This window comes from Trichomycterus rosablanca, chromosome 7 (assembly GCF_030014385.1).
Source record: "Trichomycterus rosablanca isolate fTriRos1 chromosome 7, fTriRos1.hap1, whole genome shotgun sequence".
NCBI classification, from domain to species: Eukaryota; Metazoa; Chordata; class Actinopteri; order Siluriformes; family Trichomycteridae; genus Trichomycterus; species Trichomycterus rosablanca.
The window spans coordinates 18,953,793-18,976,414 of NC_085994.1; the positions used below are offsets into that span (position 1 = coordinate 18,953,793).

Sequence of the window (22,622 nt, forward strand, 5' to 3'; positions counted from 1 at the left end):
TACAAAAGTAATGCAAACCTAATGTAAGTCTACTTTTCAAAAAAATAAAATAAAAAACAGCTAAGGTTAGCAGTCTTAACCCAGCTTGCCACCCACAATCAATACTGAAAGTAAAAAAAAAACCACAAAAAATAATTAAGTTTCTTATGTTTCACACACACGCACGCACACACAAATACATAGGGCTGTGTCAGACCATACATTTGTTGCACATTTCCTTCCTCAATTCCATGCGTTTTATTCCAGTTTGCCTTGTAAAATTCTGTGATTGCAAAATATGTCTCAACTAATTGCTATATAAATGTGTCAGGCTCTGAGAAGACGGGCAAGAAGACATGGAGACTAAGCAGGACGAAGGAACTCCACTGCTGCCAAATAAAACAAAACAAATAAGGTGATTTTTTGAATACTTTATATTACAATATTTACAACTATTACATTACAAATACACGTATTACATTACAGATACACTTATTACATTATAGATACACTTATTACATTATAGATACATACAGCTGTCATACATACATTTCACCGTTTATGTAAATTTTCACAACAAATTATATTTTATACATATACTCTATTTTACACACCTAGTATGTGCATTATTGTTATGTATAGTAACATTGACTATACAGTTGGTTAACCTAAGACATTTGCTAACTTCTTGTCTCTCAGAAATGGCTGGCTCTACCTCACAGTGTTTTCAGCAGTTTTGGGTAATTTCATTTTTGGATTTGCCCTGGTCTACCCCTCTGCAGTGATTCCACAGCTTCAGACAGGTGACGACCCACGGCTGCACATGGATGTTCATCAGATATCCTTGTTTGGGGTAAGAGCAATTTTTTTGAATAGTATGAACTAAAGAGTTTGAGCAAATGTAATTCACCTTAATAGAAATCCTGATAAACTGGTGCATCAGGTGAGAAGAAGAACAAGATTCACAATGATTCCACTACCACACGTATTCTTAAAATCCTCATACTACTGCTTACCTAAGGTTGTTCTCTTCAATTTGTCCCATTGGGGTCTTGGTGAACTATCTGTCAATGATTATCAATGATGAAAAGTCAACTCAAATTCTGAGAATAGAAATAGACCTTTGCTACCACATGCTTTCATGTATTCAGTAAGTAATGTAAAAGTAATTCAGTACATGCATCAACCAACTCATTGAAATGAAACCTTTAAGACTTACATTCTATGGGCAAAATATGTCAGTTGCCTACATAATTTTGGCCATATAAAGTATTTTATAAGATTTCTAGATTTTATAAGTTGGCATCAATTTGTAAACATACAGTATATATTATAATATAGATTTTATAAGGGTCTATGTCCCACCACTGGCACAGGCCAGCTCAGCTCAACAACTGCTATCTGACCATATTAAAGAAGCTGAAGAGGAACATTATCATTTGGGAGACTTCAACCACCCATCTTGTAGGCTGAATCACAAAAATATAAACAGTTGATTAGCTGCCCCACCAGAAAAGTCAAACCGCTGGACCACTTCTTCAGCACCTTCAGGGATGCACAGGCTTCCATCCTAACTCCTTGTCCCACTTGAAAACTCTGATCATTTCCCAATCCATCTCATCCAGAAGCTTAAAACCACAAAACTTTAAATAACAACCTGGATAACTATGCTGAAAAAGTCAATCCTAACATAAACTTATGTAAGGAAATATATTGCAGTTTGCAATTCAAATGTTCAAATAGTGCAATGTTTATTGTAAAATGTGCTGTACAACTAGAATAACTTGAGATGCATATCTTTAATGCATAAGCTTACTGATTTTCTTTGTTTAAACAGTCATCTTTCACGATTGGAGCTGCTGCTGGGGGGCTGAGCGCCATGGTGATGAACGACAAAATCGGAAGAAAGCATTCTATCATGATATCTGTCATTCCTGCCACAGTGGGTTTTCTTGTGATGGGGGCAGCACAGCAAGTTTGGATGCTTCTCTTGGGTCGATTTTTCACTGGCATTGCTGGTGGCATCACAGCCAGTTCTATTCCTGTAGGTTCCTTTTTAGAGACTTCCACAATGTCTTAAATTCTACTTTTTTCTGTTTCACCAAATATACAGTGTATCACAAAAGTGAGTACACCCCTCACATTTCTTCAAATATTTCATTATATCTTTTCATGGGACAACACTATAGACATGAAACTTGGATATAACTTAGAGTAGTCAGTGTACAGCTTGTATAGCAGTGTAGATTTACTGTCTTCTGAAAATAACTCAACACACAGCCATTAATGTCTAAATAGCTGGCAACATAAGTGAGTACACCCCACAGTGAACATGTCCAAATTGTGCCCAAATGTGTCGTTGTCCCTCCCTGGTGTCATGTGTCAAGGTCCCAGGTGTAAATGGGGAGCAGGGCTGTTAAATTTGGTGTTTTGCGTACAATTCTCTCATACTGGCCACTGGATATTCAACATGGCACCTCATGGCAAAGAACTCTCTGAGGATGTGAGAAATAGAATTGTTGCTCTCCACAAAGATGGCCTGGGCTATTAGAAGATTGCTAACACCCTAAAACTGAGCTACAGCATGGTGGCCAAGGTCATACAGCGGTTTTCCAGGACAGGTTCCACTCGGAACAGGCTTCGCCAGGGTCGACCAAAGAAGTCCACGTGTTCGGCGTCATATCCAGAGGTTGGCTTTAAAAAATAGACACATGAGTGCTGCCAGCATTGCTGCAGAGGTTGAAGACGTGGGAGGTCAGCCTGTCAGTGCTCAGACCATACGCCGCACACTGCATCAACTCGGTCTGCATGGTCGTCATCCCAGAAGGAAGCTGACGCACAAGAAAGCCCGCAAACAGTTTGCTGAAGACAAGCAGTCCAAGAACATGGATTACTGGAATGCCCTGTGGTCTGACGAGACCAAGATAAACTTGTTTGGCTCAGATGGTGTCCAGCATGTGTGGCAGCGCCCTGGTGAGAAGTACCAAGACAACTGTATCTTGCCTACAGTCAAGCATGGTGGTGGTAGCATCATGGTCTTGGGCTGCATGAGTGTTGCTGGCACTGGGGAGCTGCAGTTCATTGAGGGAAACATGAATTCCAACATGTACTGTTACATTCTGAAACAGAGCATGATCCCCTCCCTTCGAAAGCAGTTTTCAAACAGGATAACGACCCCAAACACAACCTCCAAGATGACAACTGCCTTGCTGAGGAAGCTGAAGGTAAAGGTGATGGACTAAACCCAATTGAGCACCTGTGGCGCATCCTCAAGTGGAAGGTGGAGGAGTTCAAGGTGTCTAACATCCACCAGCTCCGTGATGTCATCATGGAGGAGTGGAAGAGGATTCCAGTAGCAACCTGTGCAGCTCTGGTGAATTCCATGCCCAGGAGGGTTAAGGCAGTGCTGGATAATAATGGTGGTCACACAAAATATTGACACTTTGGGCACAATTTGGACATGTTCACTGTGGGGTGTACTCACTTATGTTGCCAGCCATTTAGACATTAATGGCTGTGTGTTGAGTTATTTTCAGAAGACAGTAAATCTACACTGCTATACAAGTTGTACACTGACTACTCTAAGTTATATCCAAGTTTTATTTCTATAGTGTTGTCCCATGAAAAGATATAATAAAATATTTGCAGAAATGTGAGGGGTGTACTCACTTTTGTGATACACTGTATATATACAGTATATATATATATATATATATATATATATATTCTAATTTAAGGTAGAAGAGTTCTGTGTAACAAAATAGGAAAATGATTGCAAATATATGAGTTGCCGAATGAATAGAAGTCCATCCATAGCCCACAATGGAGAAAGTGAATAGAACAGGGCTGGTGCAGAACTGAGAACTGGTTGTCACAGTATGACAGACTGCTCCGGTCGTTGGTTCTTTCAATAATAAAATAGCAGTACATCTGTTTTTTAATAAAAGTTTTTTTTTTTCAAAATAATTAATCACACACCTTTATGATTCTTGTCTGTTGCAGGTCTATGTGTCTGAGGTTTCACATCCAGGAGTGAGAGGAGCTCTGGGATCTTGCCCTCAGATAACAGCTGTTTTTGGAAGTTTGGCTCTGTACGCGCTAGGTAAAAAACACACTTCTTTTTAGGAGTCAGTTTACCCTACTGATGAGCCTAGGTGTCTGTGACCCTTTTAGGTCAATATACATAAAAGACACATTTAAGCACTTTCCTTTTGGCCATTTGCTCCATCTGCTGTATATCCCGATGTCACAATGAACACTGACTAAATTAAAATATCTTTTGGAAAAGAGAACCACAGAATTGTAATAGGTCTTGGTCACACAGTGGCAGCCTGCAGGAACTTTGATAATGTCTGCTACCTTCTAAAACATGCCAGTAGGTGATTTTATAACTCTAAATTTCTTCCAAGTGTAAGTTGGCATGAATAAGAGAATGCTTTTGTAGTGCCATGTGATAGACTGGTGCCCTGTGAAGCAGGTTTTACTGCTTTGTGCTGAGTTTTTTGGCGCCAGACCTGCCACAACAATAATATGATTAAGGAAATGCTCACACAATTATTGTAATAAACCTTACACTCTGGCTTATGCTGTATTTTTAATAACTATGCATAGGTGCAAAGAACAAGCTACTACTACTACTATTACTTAATAATAATAATAATAATGATAATAATAATAATAATAATAATAATACAAGACAACAATAACAATACAGCAGCAATAATAGTCTATTGCTTAGGGACCCAAATTTCGAAGTCCCTTAAAACAACATGTAAGATGAAACAAAAACTAAAATCTAAATGATACAGTTTTAATTAACAGTTTTACAGCAACAAATGGCCTAGGCTGCAAGACAGAAATCAGAAACAGAAATCCAGCCTACAAAAACACTTTATTCAGATTATCAATATATGACAACCCCCTTAAAAAACAAACACACAAACAAACAAACAAACAAACAAAACAACTAAAATGAATTAATAAAAAAAAAAAACAATCATAAACTGCAGTGGCCAGCAAGTTACAAGAAGTTACAAAGGCATGTAAATTTTTAGCATAGTGTATGAAGAACATTGAGCTCTTTTTGGCTTAGTAGTTTTAACAGTAATATGTTATTGTGTGGAAATGAAATGATAAATCAATGTTGATTGTTGCACAAAGGCTCTGACTTGTAACTTTTGGTTTTCATAAATCAGAGACCTTATCCTGGATATAGTTCAACAATACAAGGTGTAGAAATATAAAAAGCAGCAATCATATGAATTCACAAGTAAATAAAATAAAAAAGCAGTTATGATTGTTCCAAATTAAAAAAATGTCCATTAGACTTAAATCAGAAACTCTTGTCTGTGCAGACGTTTCTAACTGATTCTAATTCTTTATTTTTGCTTCACAGGCTTGGTTCTGCCATGGCGTTGGCTAGCTATATTTGGGGAAATTCCCGTTCTGCTTATGCTAATCCTTCTCTGCTTCATGCCGATCTCCCCACGTTACCTCATCACTCATAACAGACACGATGAGGCCATAAAGGCCCTGAAATGGCTCAGGGGCCCTGATTCCAACTACATGGCTGAAGTACATCAAATTGAGCGCAGTATAAAATCTCAGGTAAACACAAAGTCCATATTATCCATACTACTAGATTAACCAACCCATCAGAATGGCTCATGGTCCTGACTGGGTCTAGCTTGTGTCCCAAATGACTCACTGCATCAGAGTAGTGTGCACTTTAGTAACATAGTTAAAATTCAGCCTTGTTAAGCAAAAACTACAATTGTGTCTTACAGACTCACAAAATCAGACAAGATTCTTTATAATACCAAAATCCTACACAAATGTAGGCCATAAAAAAAATAAAGCATGACAATGATTAAGTGACAGATCACAGTCTCACAGCAGGAGAAACAAAATACCTAGAATTATATTTGTTAGTAGAATGTACTTACATAATTAAAATTATAAATGTTAAAAATTTTGGATCTTTCTCAACAGGTAAAATTAAAGTGGTCGGATCTTAAAAGTCCCTTTTTTTACAAGCCGATCTTGATCTCAGTGTTTATGAGATTCCTGCAGCAGATGACTGGTATAACACCTATCCTTGTGTTTCTGGAGCCCATATTCCAGAAAACAGCCATTGAATTGGTGAGTCTCTTAAACCGTTAAACACTAAATAATACAAAACATGGTAAAAATCAATTTGCAGTCTTCACGTTCTAACCATAATTAATCATATTTACTAATTTCAAAATGTTTTATTTTATGTCCAGGAGCCCAAATATGATGCAGTACTCGTTGGAGCTGTTCGATTGTTATCTGTTGTGATTGCTGCCAGTTTAATGGACAAAGCTGGCAGAAAAGCTTTGCTTTTCACTTCAGGTTGGTACTGCACAACAATGTCTGATAAGACGCTCAACGTGTGTCAATGCATGTGCGTGATTATGTGAACCAGCTTGACGTTTGTTTAACCATTTGCCATAATGGTTATCAGTCAATTTCTATCACCACTTGTACATTACTGTGGCTATAGTTCTGTCAACTTGACAAATAGGAAAATGAAATACAATTATGTGTCAATGGCACAATTGTGCAAACAAAATTGCAGTTATTTTGACTGGAACTGAGCAATTTTGTGTCACAGCCTTTACATTTTTACCTTTTAAATATATCTAGCATATATACACCAATCAGGCATAACATTATGACATCCTAATATTGTGTTGGTCCCCCTTTTGCCTCCCCATACGCAAAAAACTGCGATGCACTGTGTATTGTGACACCTTTCTATCAGAACCAGCATTAACTTCTTCAGCAATCTGAGCTACAGTAGCTCGTCTGTTGGATTGGACCACATGGGTCAGCCTTCGCTCCCCACGTGCATCAATGAGCCTTGGCCACCCATGACCCTGTCGCCGGTTTACCATTGTTCCTTCCTTGGACCACTTTTGATAGATACTGACCACTGCAGACCGGGAACACCACACAAGAGCTGCAGTTTTGAAAATGCTCTGACCCAGTCGTCTAGCCATCACAATCTGGCCCTTGTCCTTCTAACACATCAACTTTGAGGATAAAATGTTCACTTGCTGCCTAATATATCCCACCCACTAACAGGTGACGTGATGAAGAGATAATCAGTGTTATTCACTTTCACCTGTCAGTGGTCATAATGTTATGCCTAGTCAGTGTACACCTAGATATACATAAACCTAACCTATAAATATATATATATATATATATATATGTATATATAGCTTACTGATTTTTAAATAAAACACATTTCACATTTTTGCAGGATTTATAATGTTCCTGGCAATGCAGACAATGACCATGTACACCCACAAAGTGCCATGTGATACCAGAAACGTTACTGCTGAGGTCCTGTCAGTGAATAATGGAACAGGGATGGGTGCACTCTCAAATTCTGGCACACTAATTCCTCTTTTCAGTGTTATATTCATAATATTTGGTAAGTAATCCAATTTAATTTGTCCACATATGTTGAGTTTAGGTTGACAAAATGGAACTACAATCAGAGGTGACACCTCAGAGGTGCAGGATCTGGGGTGACTACGCAGTTGTAGCCTAGTGGTTAAGGTACTGGACTAGTAAACGAAAGGTCGCTGGTTCAAGTCTCACCACTGCCAGGATGCCACTGTTGGGCCCTTGAGCAAGGCCCTTAACCCTCAATTGCTTAGACAATATACTGTCACAGTACTGTAAGTCGCTTTGGATAAAAGCGTCTGCTTAATGCCATAAATGTAAATGTGAAATCTAAGGCACCCTGTGTGGTGTGGTATGATAGTATATTCACATAGTGTGTACACATAGAAACTAAGGATCTAGGTTACACCAGACCTACTGCTACTTTGACTAGGATAAAGTATTTATTAAAGATAAATAAATAAATAAAAATAGATTTATTAATTCATTGATACATTTTTTTATTCACTGTCTGTTTTACCAAAGTTTTATTCTGGTCAGTGTTGTACTGGGTCTGATTAATTGGACCATAGGCAGGAAACACCACAGACAGGTCACCAGTCCATATAAATGAATGATTTAATCAATTGGTTGTGCTAAATTCCCTCATTTGTAAATGTGTGTACATTAGTAAGCTTGTGATAAGCTTTAATAGGCATACATCCCATATAGGGTGTATTCCTGCCTTGCAACCATTGTTTTTGAGTGGTGCAGAACCCACCACAACTTAAACCAGGGTTAAAAGATTAGTCAAAATAAATATATTTGGACACCTGATCATTAGCCTGTTGAATATTTACATTTGTTGCCTTTAGCGGATGCTTTCATCCAAAGTGACTTACAATTATGACACGATTTGAGCAATTTAGGATTAAGGGCCTTGTTCAGGGGCGCAACAGTGGCAACTTGGTGGTGATGGGTTTTAAACTGGCAACCTTCTGATTACTAGTCCAGTACCTTAACCACTGACCTACCGCTGCCCTAGACAGATAGATTAGATACTTTATATTTCCACTATTTGAGATACTCTCTGATGGACTAGCCAGAGTGTGTTGTTTTCCAAGTAGTGCTAGACCAACCCTGACTGGTAGCAATTAGTTAAAAGTAATAAATAAATTAGGGAATGTATTACTACTGCAAAACTACAATATATATGAATAAATAAGTAAACATGAATAAATAAATTAATGTATAATTACATAATATAATTTTTTTTGTTAACATGTGTATTAAGTGTATAATAACTGCTAATTACCACAACCGTAACCAGAAGTGTGGAAATAAATGGATAAATTGGCTTCTCTAAATTTATATTGATAGCTCAGTGGTTAAGGTACTGGACTAGTAAACAGAAGGTTGCCGGTTCAAGCCCCGCCACCACCAAGTTGCCACTGTTGGGTCCCTGAGCAAGGCCCTTAACCCTCAATCGCTCATTGTGTAAGTCGCTTTGGATAAAAGCGTCTGCTAAATGCTGAAAATGTAAATGTAAATATATTGTTTGTGCAAGACTGTTAAATAAATAATTACAGGATTAAATAAGTAAAGGACTGTGTTATAGCCCTCCAATGGGCAGGATGAGCTTTGGATTCAGCCTGACCAGTATAAAGAGGTTTCTGAAGATAAATAAATGATTGAATAAACTTATAAACATATATTTTACACTAATAGAGCACATTACCCTTTATTTTTATGTATAAATGTGCAGGTTATGCTATGGGCTGGGGACCGATAACATGGCTGCTGATGTCAGAAATTCTACCAATGAAGGCACGTGGCGTTGCATCAGGCTTGTGTGTAATGGTTAGCTGGCTGACTGCTTTTGCTCTGACACAGATCTTCATGCATGCAGTGGTAAATATTTGTCACTTTCATTCTAGTTTAATTCTAGTATCTAATAATAATAATAATAATCATAATAATTAAGAAGAAGAAGAAAGATTATTATTACAACCTAAAATCAGAAAAGTTGGGACAGTATGGAAAATGTGTTCATTTGTTAATATACATCTATCCCTGCATTTCAGGCATGCAACACATTTTATAAAAAGGTTTTAAACAATTTTGCAATGTTACACACCCAGAGAAGTCGACACTGCTATTAGAACTTATTTAATCTAAGGCTTTTACTTTGCACAGTAAAGTTTTAGGTGGCATTTGTGCATGTACCTCTTGTAGTGCTTAACAAAGGTTTGCCAAAGTAATCCCTTGGCCATTTGGTTATATTAGTTATTTATGAATGGTGGTTCTTGATGCAGTGCTGTCTGAGGGATCAGAGATCATAGGTGTTCAGTTTAAGCTTGTGCCCTTGGCCTTTACACACTCAAATTCCTTCAAATTCCTTGAATTATTTAATGATTATGCACTAGAGAGGGAGAAATATATAAATCCTTTCCAGTCTTTCATTGAGGTACATTGTTTTTAAACATTTCAATAATTTTATTACATATTTGATGACAAACTAGACTCACCCTTTCCTGGATGCTGCTTTTGTACCAAACCATGATTACAATCACCTGTTGACATCACCTGTTTGGAATCACATCATTATTTAGTTTTTTTACCTCATTGCTAACCCTAAATTGCCCCTATCCCAACCTTTTTGGAATCTGTTGCAGGCCTGAAATACAGGAATGGAGGTATATTAACAAATGAAATGAAGTTGAGTAGACAAAACATGAAATATCTTGGGTTCAGAGTCTCTGCAATGTCATAAAAGTCAAAGTAATCGTTTTCCAATCTGTCCCAACTTTTTCTGATTTGGGATTGTATTCATTGCAGTTGATTTTGACTCCTGGCAACCATATAGATAGTGTTTCTCCAGAACATCCTGTTTTAAGAGGCTTCTTCTCTCTCTTTTTTGTATTATCTGTACATGCATTTCCCCCTATTTTTTCCCCAATCTAGTTATATCCAAATTACCCAGTCGTAATTCGTCTCTAGAACTGCAGACCTCTACTTCTGACTGAGGAGGGTCGCAGCTGTCACACAATGACATGTGCAGTATCGACTGCATCTTTTCACTGGTTCATATGGGGATCAGTTTTGCGCACAGAGATTCATGCACCGATTTTAAATATCCCCGTGTCATTGTGCAGGCGCCTTAGATCAACCAGCAGAGGCCACAGCTGTGGCAGTGCAACAGAAACTAACACCAAACACACATAAGCAAATATAAATATTAATCAGGTCACCAAAACAACACTAAAAAAAACTGGCAATGCAAAACTGAAGGTCATAAATTTAAACTGGTAGAGTATCACCTTACTGTCACAAATACAGAGCAGAGATAGATTCTGAGAAGGTACAAGCTTGGTGCCCACAGTCTAGACAATGAAAAGGGCAGATACAGAACCACTTGGCTGCCCAGAGAGGACAGACTGTGTGCCCCTTACATGACAGGTGAGGCTGGGACAGAAATACACTTTATACTTTACTGCGTCACCCTAAGAAAAAGTGCAAATATACCTTGGGGGAGAGACACACAGAACTTGCTGCAAAATATATAACAACTCTTCACTGCCTGAGACAGTGGGGAACAACTTAAACCTCCACCCCTACCATATCTAGCTCCCCTCCACCCAGAGATGTTCACAAGTCACTAAATACAAGTCCGAGTCAAGTCACAAGTCTTTAGACTAGAGTCTGAGTCAAGTCACGAGTCAATATAATATAGACAAAACTTATATTGGAAATGTAGCATAGAAATAAACAAATAATATGTAAAAAAAACCAACAACAACAGATTAGCAACTGTATTTTGCCGTTTTACTTAGTGCCTTTACTTTCCTAATCATTGTGCAAATGAATGTAATTTCTGTAACAAGAAGGTAGCAGTTAAAAGCTTAAACTGATACGTTTTGTTTTCATTGCAAAACAAAAGCGTGCGATAAATCACAAAACACAGCAAAAAAATCATAACCTCTGTTTACCTTAGCTTATGTTCTTCCAGATGCTATTAAATTTATAACCGTGTGTTGTCCCATCAGGAATATAATCCGTTATTTTGTAAATGTGTGCTTATAATTAAAAACCTCCAAACTTTTCCTGGTTGTGAAGTAAAACACTAACTTGTTAGAAAGCCAATCAAGCGTTTCATTGACACATCATCTGTGTGACGCAAACTGAATAAATGCAAATAACAGCATTTCTTACTAAAAATTAAAATCGAAAGGTCTGATTGGTTCAGAAAGCGGTCTTTCAACCATTAGTGCCAATTCTTTAGGAGCGTTCCATTCACCCCAGTTGTTCCTGTGAAGTGCACTACGTAGGGTATTCCAATCCAAAGGTAATGAAAATGTTCAAATGAAGTGAACTTCAAATATAATTGTCACACGTAACTAATGTTAACACATGCTGAAGCTAGGGACTCTTGTTGTTTATGCGTCATTTGAAACGAGTCCGAGTCGAGTCTGAAGTTGCTGTGTGCCCCATCTCTGCCTCCACCCCAAATACTTTTCCACATACCCACTACAAATAGTTTTCTTAATGCTTTAGCAACACTTAAAAGTTTATAAAGCTGATGAACTGAAAAACAATAAACTGAAACTACATAAAGTGAATTATGCCCAAAAGTGTGATGCAGACTTAAGAATTCCTTCATTTTGCTTGACTGTTGCAAGTGTTTAGAAAGTTAATACATCATCTTATGACTTACCAAAAATGATGAGCTGTGCTGTTACACGATGTGTCAAACTCTGTGCTTTACAGCATTGTGTAAAATATAGTACACAGTTCCTGTTTCACAGTGGCCCCCTCTAGGAGAAGTGGCTAAAAGACCAGTTTTCATTTTACATGTAGTAATCTTTTTTCTTACAGGATTCATATGGGCTGTTTGCACCGTTTCTGTTCTTTAGTGTAATCTGTGTGGTGAACATCATATTTACATCCAAGTGTGTCCCTGAAACCAAAGGCCGAACACTGGAAGAGATTGAGAACTATTTCAGAAACGGACGCTCCTTCACCATAACAGACAGCTAGTTTTAGTTGTCCATATTACTTATTAAGTATTGTAGAAATACTAATATTATGTTTGGAAATCATATATGTAAAAAATGTATGCTCATTTTATGGCTTTTAAATGAAATGTGTTTAAAAGTGTGCTGTTATTTCTTTTTGATAGGTTAGTAAATTAACATTTGGTGAAAAACAGTGAAAAACACGCTAGCACACCAGAGCTGGGGATTTCGAAAAAATCCATCGAATATCAGCTCTGCCATCCGGCTGGGCAGGGCGGCCACATGACCAACGATTGGCCGTTGTTCACAGGGAGGGATGAGCCGGACCAGGGTTCCTCATAACTGGTGCAATTACGACCTCTGCTGGCTGATTGATGGCGCCTGCGCAGAGTTGGGGAATAATGCTGATCAGGGTGTGGCTCTCCTTACACAAGGAGTTCTTCGACGCTTTATAAAGACCCTGGTTAGTAGCCCGAAGCCCCTGTACAGAGAGTGGAGGAGCACAGAGTTCAGTGCATGGCTCTCCATTGCATGAATACTGGCCTCACGCACAGATTCACTGAATGTGTGGGCAAATAAGAAGGGGTTGGTGAACTGCGCACGTGTTGGACGGGGCATGAGGCAGGCAAAAATACTCTCTTGTCGGACACGACCGGAGTACTCGAGCACTCCAGCAGCGGAAGACGAATTGACTGCGCTAAATTGGGAGAAAAGTGGAAAAATGCATAAACAAAATAGCAAAAAATAAATAAAATCAAATCAAAAGCTATGTGGAGACCATGTTGGACATCCAATTCCGAAACTATAATTATGTAAATAACATTTTTGTAAATTCAGCATTAATGTAATATAGTGACTTTTTTATTTTTCTGTGGGTTGATTCTGTGGGGTGATTTTGTGCAATACAGTGAACGCCTATTTAAAAGGGAAGTCATCCATTTTTAACCACAAGTGACCATTTTATATGTGTGCCTTGATAAGACAAGGTTTTGTGAGAAGATCAAATAAAATAAATACAAATAATAAAATACATTTTATTGTATGTTAACTTGGCAATCACATTTTCAATATTTATTTATTTTATTAGGATTTAAATGTCATGTTTTACACACTTTGGTTACAAAATGGTAACAAAAAAGTCGGTGTGACCACCCTTGGCTCTAAGCACACTTGAACTCTTTTATGGAGACTCTTCTGATCCTTTGGTGGATCCTCTTTTTATACCCAATCATGATTCCTTCACCAGTTACCAACTCACCTGCCTATTGTGGAATGCTGTTACTTAAAAGTTCTATAACTTTTTCTCTTATTTTGCCTCTGTTCCAACTTTTTTGAAGTGTGTTGCAGGTATCAAATTCTTAGTGAGTCTACAATTACAAAATACAATGAGGTTGATGAAGTTGATGAGTTGGTATGTACTATACGCCTGAAATAAAAGCTTTGAAAACAATATTACCATGAATGAACCTGATTTAAACAGTATGTGAGCATTATTCACAAATAAATTTACTGGAGCTGTAGTGGTTCATAGACTATTAATTAGAATGGTAAGGTTTTAGCTTCGAACAAGTATTTACCAAATACTCAAATCTAAAGTGTGAAATATTACATTAACACAATTTCCAGCAAACACACAGCCTCCATGAAATGTTGGATTTAAGTTGTGAATAGGTTGGCACCCATTTCAAGAGTCAAGTCAAGAGGTCAAGAGTAGCTTTATTGTCATTTCAGCTATATACAGTACAAGTACAATGTTCCTCCAGGACCAGGGTGCAACACAGAACAAAAAGTGCAAGACAGTACAGTATACAGTGCAGATGAAAAAAAACAGTACAATAAATACAAAAATGCCGTAATACATAAAGACATTTCTAATCTAAAAAGTAATTAAAGGAGACAAGACTAGAGACAAGTGTTGTTCAGTACATGGTACGTGAGGTAGAAAAGCATATTCTGATATGCAGTTAGCAGCGTAGGTTTTCTTTTATAGCAACAGAGATAAGAAAGTAAGGTGCAAAAATTTAAAAAAAAAACTTGTGCAAACTTCAATCTTGTGCAAAGATGCAAGTAATACAGTCACAGTAGTACAATACAGTAGTTGTATGTATTTAAGTTGTGTGTGTGAATACAGGACCTTGAGAGGAACCAGACTCAGCAGGAACCCATCCTTCTTGGGTGGCCTGGAGGATACTTAAAATAAATAGGATTTAAACAAATCATACAAAATTAAAAAATTAAATTGAACTGAAAGTTATAACTAGCAAGTATGTGTGTGTCAGAGTCCATCATGAAGCCGTAGCCTAGTGGTTAAGGTACTTGACTAGTAACCAGAAGGTCGCTGGTTCAAGCCCCACCACTGCCAGGTTGCTGCTGCTGGGCCCTTGAGGAAGGCCCTTAACCCTCAATTGCTCAGACTGTATACTGTAACTATAATTTAAGCCGGTTTGGATAAAGGCATCTGCTAAATGCCGAAAATGTAAATGTATGTGTGTGTGTGTGTGGTGTGTGTGTGTGAGTCCCATCATGTATGTATTTGTATGCGTGTCAAAGTCCATCGTGTGTGTGTGTGTATCAGAGTCCACATAACACAACACATTTCACATAACATCTACTTATGTACAATGTCACAAATGGATTTAGGGTGGTCACAACATAAAATTGTATCTACTTCATTTGAACCTGTGGAGAAAAGTTGCAGTTCTGATGTGCCTTGGTGGCACCATAACCAACAAGTTATGGTCTGACAGCCTTTCAATCTACATTTGCTGATTTGTGTCCACCTTTCTGCACAAAAGTGTAACACCATAATTTAAACCTTTTGGATATTTGATGCTACTGGATAACACAGGGCTTGTGATGTGCTGTAAGGTAACATCACAATATAGTTAACTAGAGATTGTGACAGCTAGGTAATTATACATTATATGGCCAAAGACTTTGAACATCCCATCTCAATAAGAAATAGTAGTCGCACGAGACTTTAAAGCATGTCTGTTGGAATTGGTGACCATTCAGTCAAAAGAGCGTTTGTATGGCCGGGCACTGAAGTTGGTCAAGAAAGTCTTAATTGATGTTCCAGTTTATTCCAAAATTCTGTTCAGATAAGTCTCTGTGCTGGCCACTGCAGTTTCTTTTTTGTTGTTGTAGACCCTGCTTATGCATGGGGCACAGGAACAGGAAAGTGTTGTCTCTAAAATGTTGCTGCAAAGTTAAAAGCATATAATTCCCTTTATATATTTAATTGATTACATCTGTTAGCATTTGATATGGCTGAAACACATGAATTAAATAATTACAAAGAAGGTCCCTTCTGTGTGCAATTTGTATGATGTCCATGTGGGTTTCCATTGCTCCGTTTTCCTCTGACAAGTCCAAAGACATGCAGTCAGTGTTTGTGTGAATGTGTGTGGGTGTGTGTCTGCTCTGTAATGGACTGCTGATCTGTCTAATGTGTTTCCTGCCTGTTGCCCAATGAATCAGATCCACTGAGCCCTGACCAGGATAAAGAGGTGGTAAGGTCTATATTGTTTTCAGCGACTAACTGTAAAGTCTGTCCCCACCTAAAGAATTAGAATCGGAATTAAATTTATGGCCAAGTACGTTTTTACATATAAGGAATGTCTGCGTATAAAAGATTTAAAAATAGCAATATTAAATTGTTTAGCAAAAAATTATTAGTAAAAGAGAAAGTGTCCAGTGCAGATGTTCACAGGTGTTTTATTTGCCTGGAATCTCTTTTTACCTTCTGAGAGGCTCACACAAATCTTTCTGTATTTAAAACATCAACATCACACCCAAAATACACCGTCAGTCACTTCTTTTATTAATACAATGGTCATTATTAGTAACTAGGGCTGCCGCGATTGGTCGACCTATCATTTTTACAACATTTCCATTCATATAATCGTTCATATGATTTCCCTCAGCACTACTTGCTGCGTGCATGACCTTAGTATTTGGTCCAGTCACTGGTTGGCGGCATTAAGTACAGTTTTAAAAAATTCCGCAGCAGTCAGAAGCCGATTGTAGAGAACTTTCAAAGAAAAGCTAAAAGTTTTCCAAGACCCAAATCATCAAAAGTTTGGGAATACTTAAAACTGGCACAAAACAAAAATGTGGTTTGTACACTGTGCAAAGCTTTGATGGTACCACATCAGCACTAGCGCCATGTTGCACGTCTATATTGTTTAACTCCTTAATCGCGGAGATCCTAGAATACCGTATTCCTTAGCGAGTTCAGTTAGGGCACATTTTTACTTCTATGTTGTTTCATTAAGCTTCTTAATCGTGGAGATCTTGGAATACCGTATTCCTTAGCGAGTTCAGTTAGGGTGCATTCCCCCGCGCCGTGCATTTGCTGCGTTAGGCTTACAATTTTTGCGGTTGCCGCTGGGATCCAAGCGCAAAAAGTTTCTCATGTGAAACTCTTACCACTTCGTTTACATTGCTTAGAATTTAAAGTCAGTTTTGAGTGAATGTGTAGGTTAGAATCTGAGCTCATTTTGTTGTTACTGTACGTTGGACTACCGTTGGACGTTACTGTTACGTTGCTACCTCTAACTATTTTATTTCTGCTATAAGTTTAATCACTTTGCTTTGTGTACGAAGAGAATTTGATAATATGGACATAAACCCTGTTTACCTTTACTTTTGTGCCATATTTTTATGTCATACAGTTTGTTGTTAAAATAAAAGAAGCTTAAATGAGATTCTGAATTACGTTTTTAGAAGGAAATTGAATCGTTAGATTAATCGATAAAAATAGTCTATAGCAGGGCTCTCAAGTTTTCAATTTAGCTTGGAGTGAGATTGGGGGGGAAGGGGGTTGTGGGGTTGTCAGAGGTTGTTCTGTCGATGTCCCTTTCCGGGGTGCGGTCCCTCCCAGTGTCCCATCAGCATAAACACAATTTGCCTCAAATGGACCCCTTGAACAGCAGTGGTCATTGTCTCTTCACTTTACACTAAATTCTGTAATATTAAATGAATTGTTTTAGTTATGCCTTTCTAAACAAACAAAAAAACCAGACAAATTAAATAAAGAAAAACAAATGGGCCCCTTGAACAGTGGTGGTTATTCTGTCCCTCTCTGTGTGTGTTTGTGTTTATGAGGGATGTTTTGTTTTGTATATATTTTTTTGCAGATTTTGTTGCCTTGATGACCGATGTTCTCCCATTTAAAGCACTGTGGTTCAATGTCCATTAATGAGTTCCATCCAGCGCCAAACACGTTCCTGGTTTTGGTTTTATTAAGCCCCACCATGGAATAAACCCTCTCTGCATCTGCATTTGAGTGTGGCAGAACTAATACCAGTTTGGCAATCGTAGACAGCCTCGGAAATCTGCTCATACCAGTCACCTTTGAAAAAAAATTAACCAAGGAAGCCTAATTACATTCCTACATAGTATTGCAGTTATTAAGTTGCTCATGTCAATAAGCGTGTGCTGAATATTTCTTGTATATACAGTATATACAATGTCAAACATGACTGGATCTTGGGGCATAGGGATGTCCATCAACTGGTGGTCCAGGAACTCCTCACCCAGCAACAAGAAATTATATTTACTGATTGGCCGATAGGTCGCTAATTCAAGACAGCTGTATGAGCGCAGAGTAATCTGTCTTTGAATCGTGTGTAGGATAGACCAGAGCCGTAGATAGAGAGAGTTGCGACACTCCTTGATCTCGCCGCTACGCGGTCACGTGGTTCATGTTCTCCCGATGTTCTCCCATTTAAAGCACTGTGGTTCAATGTCCATTAATGAGTTCCATCCAGCGCCAAACACGTTCCTGGTTTTGGTTTTATTAAGCCCCACCATGGAATAAACCCTCTCTGCATCTGCATTTGAGTGTGGCAGAACTAATACCAGTTTGGCAATCGTAGACAGCCTCGGAAATCTGCTCATACCAGTCACCTTTGAAAAAAAATTAACCAAGGAAGCCTAATTACATTCCTACATAGTATTGCAGTTATTAAGTTGCTCATGTCAATAAGCGTGTGCTGAATATTTCTTGTATATACAGTATATACAATGTCAAACATGACTGGATCTTGGGGCATAGGGATGTCCATCAACTGGTGGTCCAGGAACTCCTCACCCAGCAACAAGAAATTATATTTACTGATTGGCCGATAGGTCGCTAATTCAAGACAGCTGTATGAGCGCAGAGTAATCTGTCTTTGAATCGTGTGTAGGATAGACCAGAGCCGTAGATAGAGAGAGTTGCGACACTCCTTGATCTCGCCGCTACGCGGTCACGTGGTTCATGTAACCCTCAATAGTTCCAAACAAACCCGGCGCTGTCATGTTCTCAAATGGGACAGGCAGCAGTAAATGAAATATTAAACGGCAAATAATAAACATTTGTACAATTTCTGGGTATTTTCAACTGCGTTTACATTTACTGCATCTGCTTTAATGTCAATTTGGTATATAAAGTGGAAGATTGATGTTTATAATGACTTGTTAATAGGTCGTTCTTGTTAACACACAGTACATTATATTAGCATACATTACATAATGCGATATCATTAAGTAGTAGAGACAATATACAGTATAGACATTAAAGTTTTTTATGTTTTGTTTTGTGCATAAACTAATCTCCCTTCACTTTCCTGAGGATTCATAATAATAATCATTTTGGCTAAACACTAAGTCATGTGCTGGATTCATAAGGTTTACCTGCACTGAATGAACAGATTGATAAACACATTACCGTACCAAAAACATTATAATGCAGGTACATGAAAAAGCATTCATTCATCTCTTATTTCATGAGTGATTAATAATTGATTCCTACATGTAATACATTAATGAATTCATTATGAATATGCACTAGTTCATTTTGTAACCATGTAGTTGAGTTAAAGTAGAGATATCCAAGGTAACATATTACTCCAGTAAAAGTAGTAGTAAAAGTAAAAATACTCTTTACCTCCACTAAAGTACTAAACTAAATTTACCTTCAAATGTACTTAAGTATGAAAGTAAAAGTATAATGGTTTATTGTGGTTCTAATGTTTTATGATCATTTCTGTAACAAGACTCTTGATTAATCAACTCATTTTAGGTGAAAAGACTCGTGTGTCATTAATTAAACTTAACTGACTAAGCTAAATTGGGTTATACCTATTAATTAAGATAAACATGTAACATTTAGTGCTGAGCAAATGCTAAACAATAACAGTATTAAGTATATTAATGACATTAAATTCATAATTTTTTTTAAAACAAAGCAACATACAGCTAAAAATGTTTGATAAGTAGTGGAAATGAATGGGGCTCTATGGGTTGTTTGGAACTATACAGAGCTCCACAACCCGGAAGCTGCGCAGAAAAAATGTCCCGCCCCCTTTCCAACGGTTCCCTATGGGAGTGTCGCCACTCTGTTCTCTCTACCGCTCTGGGATAGACTATAGTAATTTCTGTGCAGCGAAGTTAATAATTTCTCAGCGTGAGAAATACCATGTGTGGCGTGTGAGCTTGTTGAAATGCGTGTGTTGACTTGAGAGCCCTGGTCTATAGATCAATCGATATAAAAATAGTCGTTAGTGGCAGCCCTATTAGTAACATCAATTGCACCACTTTAAAATACAGAATTATAAGACACAACAGGAGTATCAGTAGTAACCTCTAGATGGCTCTCCTTACCCACTGAATGATACCATCCTAAATCGTCTCTATATTTGATGAGTCACCCTCCAGTCAGAAAAGTGACCGTTTGTTACAAACCTGAAATTTAAATGAGCTAAAACTCAAGGTTATATATTGGGACTCTTGATGTACACAGTGATCATGCAATACTAAACCTATAAACAATATAAATGGTATTGATAATGATAAATAAAGTCCAACTGTTAGCATGGCTGTATTTTTAAAAAGTAAAATTAGCTTTATAGCTAATCAGACCCATTAAGACTGTGATGGATGCTGTGGCTAAAACTTTAGCCGACATCTCAATCCGAAATGGGACATGATGGGAAGTGCTTGTTTTAATTAATTTACCTAATACTTTTTATTACATTTTTATCATTCAAAACAAAATATGTACTTTTATTTATTTATTTTTTAAGCTTTAATATTGTTTTCATCTTGTTTTTAATCAACCCAAATGCTGCAAAATCACCCCAGTGCTGCACTTTCTTCATTGGATTTCTGTAGCTGCCCATGTAAATTTAAACAAATGATGGCTTACGCAGCCGAAAATAGACCAGCCCCTTAGAGAACTTAGCTACCTCAGAGAAACTCCATTCTGTAACAAACAACCTTCAAACCATAAGACTCACTTCTCTTAATTCACCAGTTAGAACTCGAGGACGACATGCATTAAGAGCTCCTCTGTGTACCAGGTGGTGAAATGAACTTTCCACCTGTCTCTTGCCATCTTCAAAAGACAACTAAAAACCCACACAATGAACATTGCATCATAAATCTTCACAAAACCCTGAACCCCTATGAGGAAGCCTAGGGGAGCACTGGCAACACCCAACTCTGTATCTGGAAGACTATCTGCCCGAGGCTAACCCAGAGGAAATGGAAAAAATAAGAATGACAGGATTTAGGAGTAGAAATGGGAGACAGGAAGGAACAGAAAACATGCAAACATCTAGAGGTAAGGCACTAGAGACGAGAAAATGGTGGACACATAAAATTCCATGTACAGGCTTAGACAGACTGACATGGACTTGAAGTGAAAACATTTTATGTGGTCTGAGCAGTCCCTCTTTTACAACCCCTGGCAAAAATTATGGAATCACCACTCTTGGAAGATGTTCTGTCAATTGTTTAATTTTGTAGAAAAAAAATAAATCACAGACATGCCACAAAACTATCATTTTTCAAAATGTCAACCTTCTGGCATTAAGAAACAATAAAAAAAAAGAAACAAATATAATAGTTGTGGTCAGTCACAATTGCTTTTTTAGATCAAGTAGAGGAAAAAAATATGGAATCACTCAAATCTGAGGAAAAAATTATGGAATCACTCTGTAATTTGCAGTTTAAAAACAAAACATCTGCAGCAGATTAGATTTGCTAATTATTCTTCAGTTTAAAAAGAGTGCTTACACCTCGGAGAGCTGTTGCACAAAGCAGATTGTCATGAATCATGGTTCCAACACAAGATATGTCAGTTGAAACAAATGAGAGGACTATAAAACTCCTTCAAGAAGATAAATCATTGTGGAATGTCGCAAAAGATGTTGGTTGTTCCCAGTAAGCTGTGTTTAAAATCTGGACCAAGTACAAACAAAATGGGAAGGTTGTAAAAGGGAAGCATACTGGTAGACCAAGTAAGACATCAAAGCATCAAGATAGAAAACTTAAAGCAATATGTCTTGAAAACAGAAAATGCACAACAAAACAAATGAGAAACAAGTGGCCGGAAAGTGGAGTCAATGTCTGTGACTGAACTGTAAGAAATCACCTAAAAGAAATGGGATTTACATACAGAAAAGCCAAACAAAAGCCATCATTAACACCTAAAAAGAAAAGAACAAGGTTAAAGTAGGCTAAAGAAAAGCAATCGTGGACTGTGGGTGACTGGATATAAGTGATCTTCAGTGATGAATCGCGAATCTGCATTGGGCAAGGTGATGATGCTGGAACTTTTGTTTGGTGTCTGTCCAATGAAATTTATGAAGATAACTGCCTAAAGAAAACATGTTAATTTCCACAGTTGTTGATGATATGGGCCTGCATGTCGGGTAAAGGCACAGGGGAGATGGTCTTCAATAAATGCCAAAGTCCACATTGAAATTTTGGACGCTTTTCTTATTCCATCAGTTGAAAGGATGTTTGGTGATGATGACTTCATTTTTCAAGATGATAATGCATCTTGCCATAGGGCAAAGGACGTGAAAACTTTCCTTCAAGAAAACATATAATGTCAATGGCATGGCCTGCAAATAGTCCGGATCTCAATCCATTTGAAAATCTCTGGTGGAAATTGAAGAAAATGGTCAATGACAAGGTTCCAACCTGCAAAGCTGATCTGGCAACAGCAAGAGACAGTTGAAGGCAGATTGATGAAGAATACTGTTTGTCATTAGTTAACTCCATGCCTCAGAGAGTTTAAACCATTATAAAAGCCAGAGGTGGTGCAACAAAGTAATAATGGTGCAGTGTTTTCTAATGATTCCATAATTTTTTCCTCAGATTTGAGTGATTCCATATTTTTTTCCTCTACTTGATCTAAAAAAAAGCAATTGT

The 22,622-nt window shown here is 37.7% G+C and overlaps 1 protein-coding gene across 1 annotated transcript; it reads left to right on the forward strand.

The window, feature by feature from the left end:
* Window positions 1-335: 335 nt before the first annotated feature.
* On the forward strand, window positions 336-12,570 carry slc2a6 (solute carrier family 2 member 6). Its single transcript, XM_062998479.1, has 10 exons — window positions 336-394; window positions 679-832; window positions 1,817-2,023; window positions 3,982-4,081; window positions 5,375-5,586; window positions 5,971-6,120; window positions 6,246-6,354; window positions 7,271-7,444; window positions 9,164-9,309; window positions 12,274-12,570. Exons 1-10 carry the CDS (start codon window positions 336-338, stop codon window positions 12,433-12,435), a joined length of 1,473 nt encoding a protein of 490 aa, XP_062854549.1. The 3' UTR covers window positions 12,436-12,570.
* Window positions 12,571-22,622: the final 10,052 nt, after the last annotated feature.

Coding starts and splice junctions, on each gene's coding strand:
- slc2a6 (XM_062998479.1), top strand. CDS start 336: ATGGAGACTAAGCAGGACGAAGGAACTCCACTGCTGCCAAATAAAACA. Junction 395..678: donor AATAAAACAAAACAAATAAG/GTGATTTTTTGA, acceptor CTTGTCTCTCAG/AAATGGCTGGCTCTACCTCA. Junction 833..1,816: donor ATCAGATATCCTTGTTTGGG/GTAAGAGCAATT, acceptor TTGTTTAAACAG/TCATCTTTCACGATTGGAGC.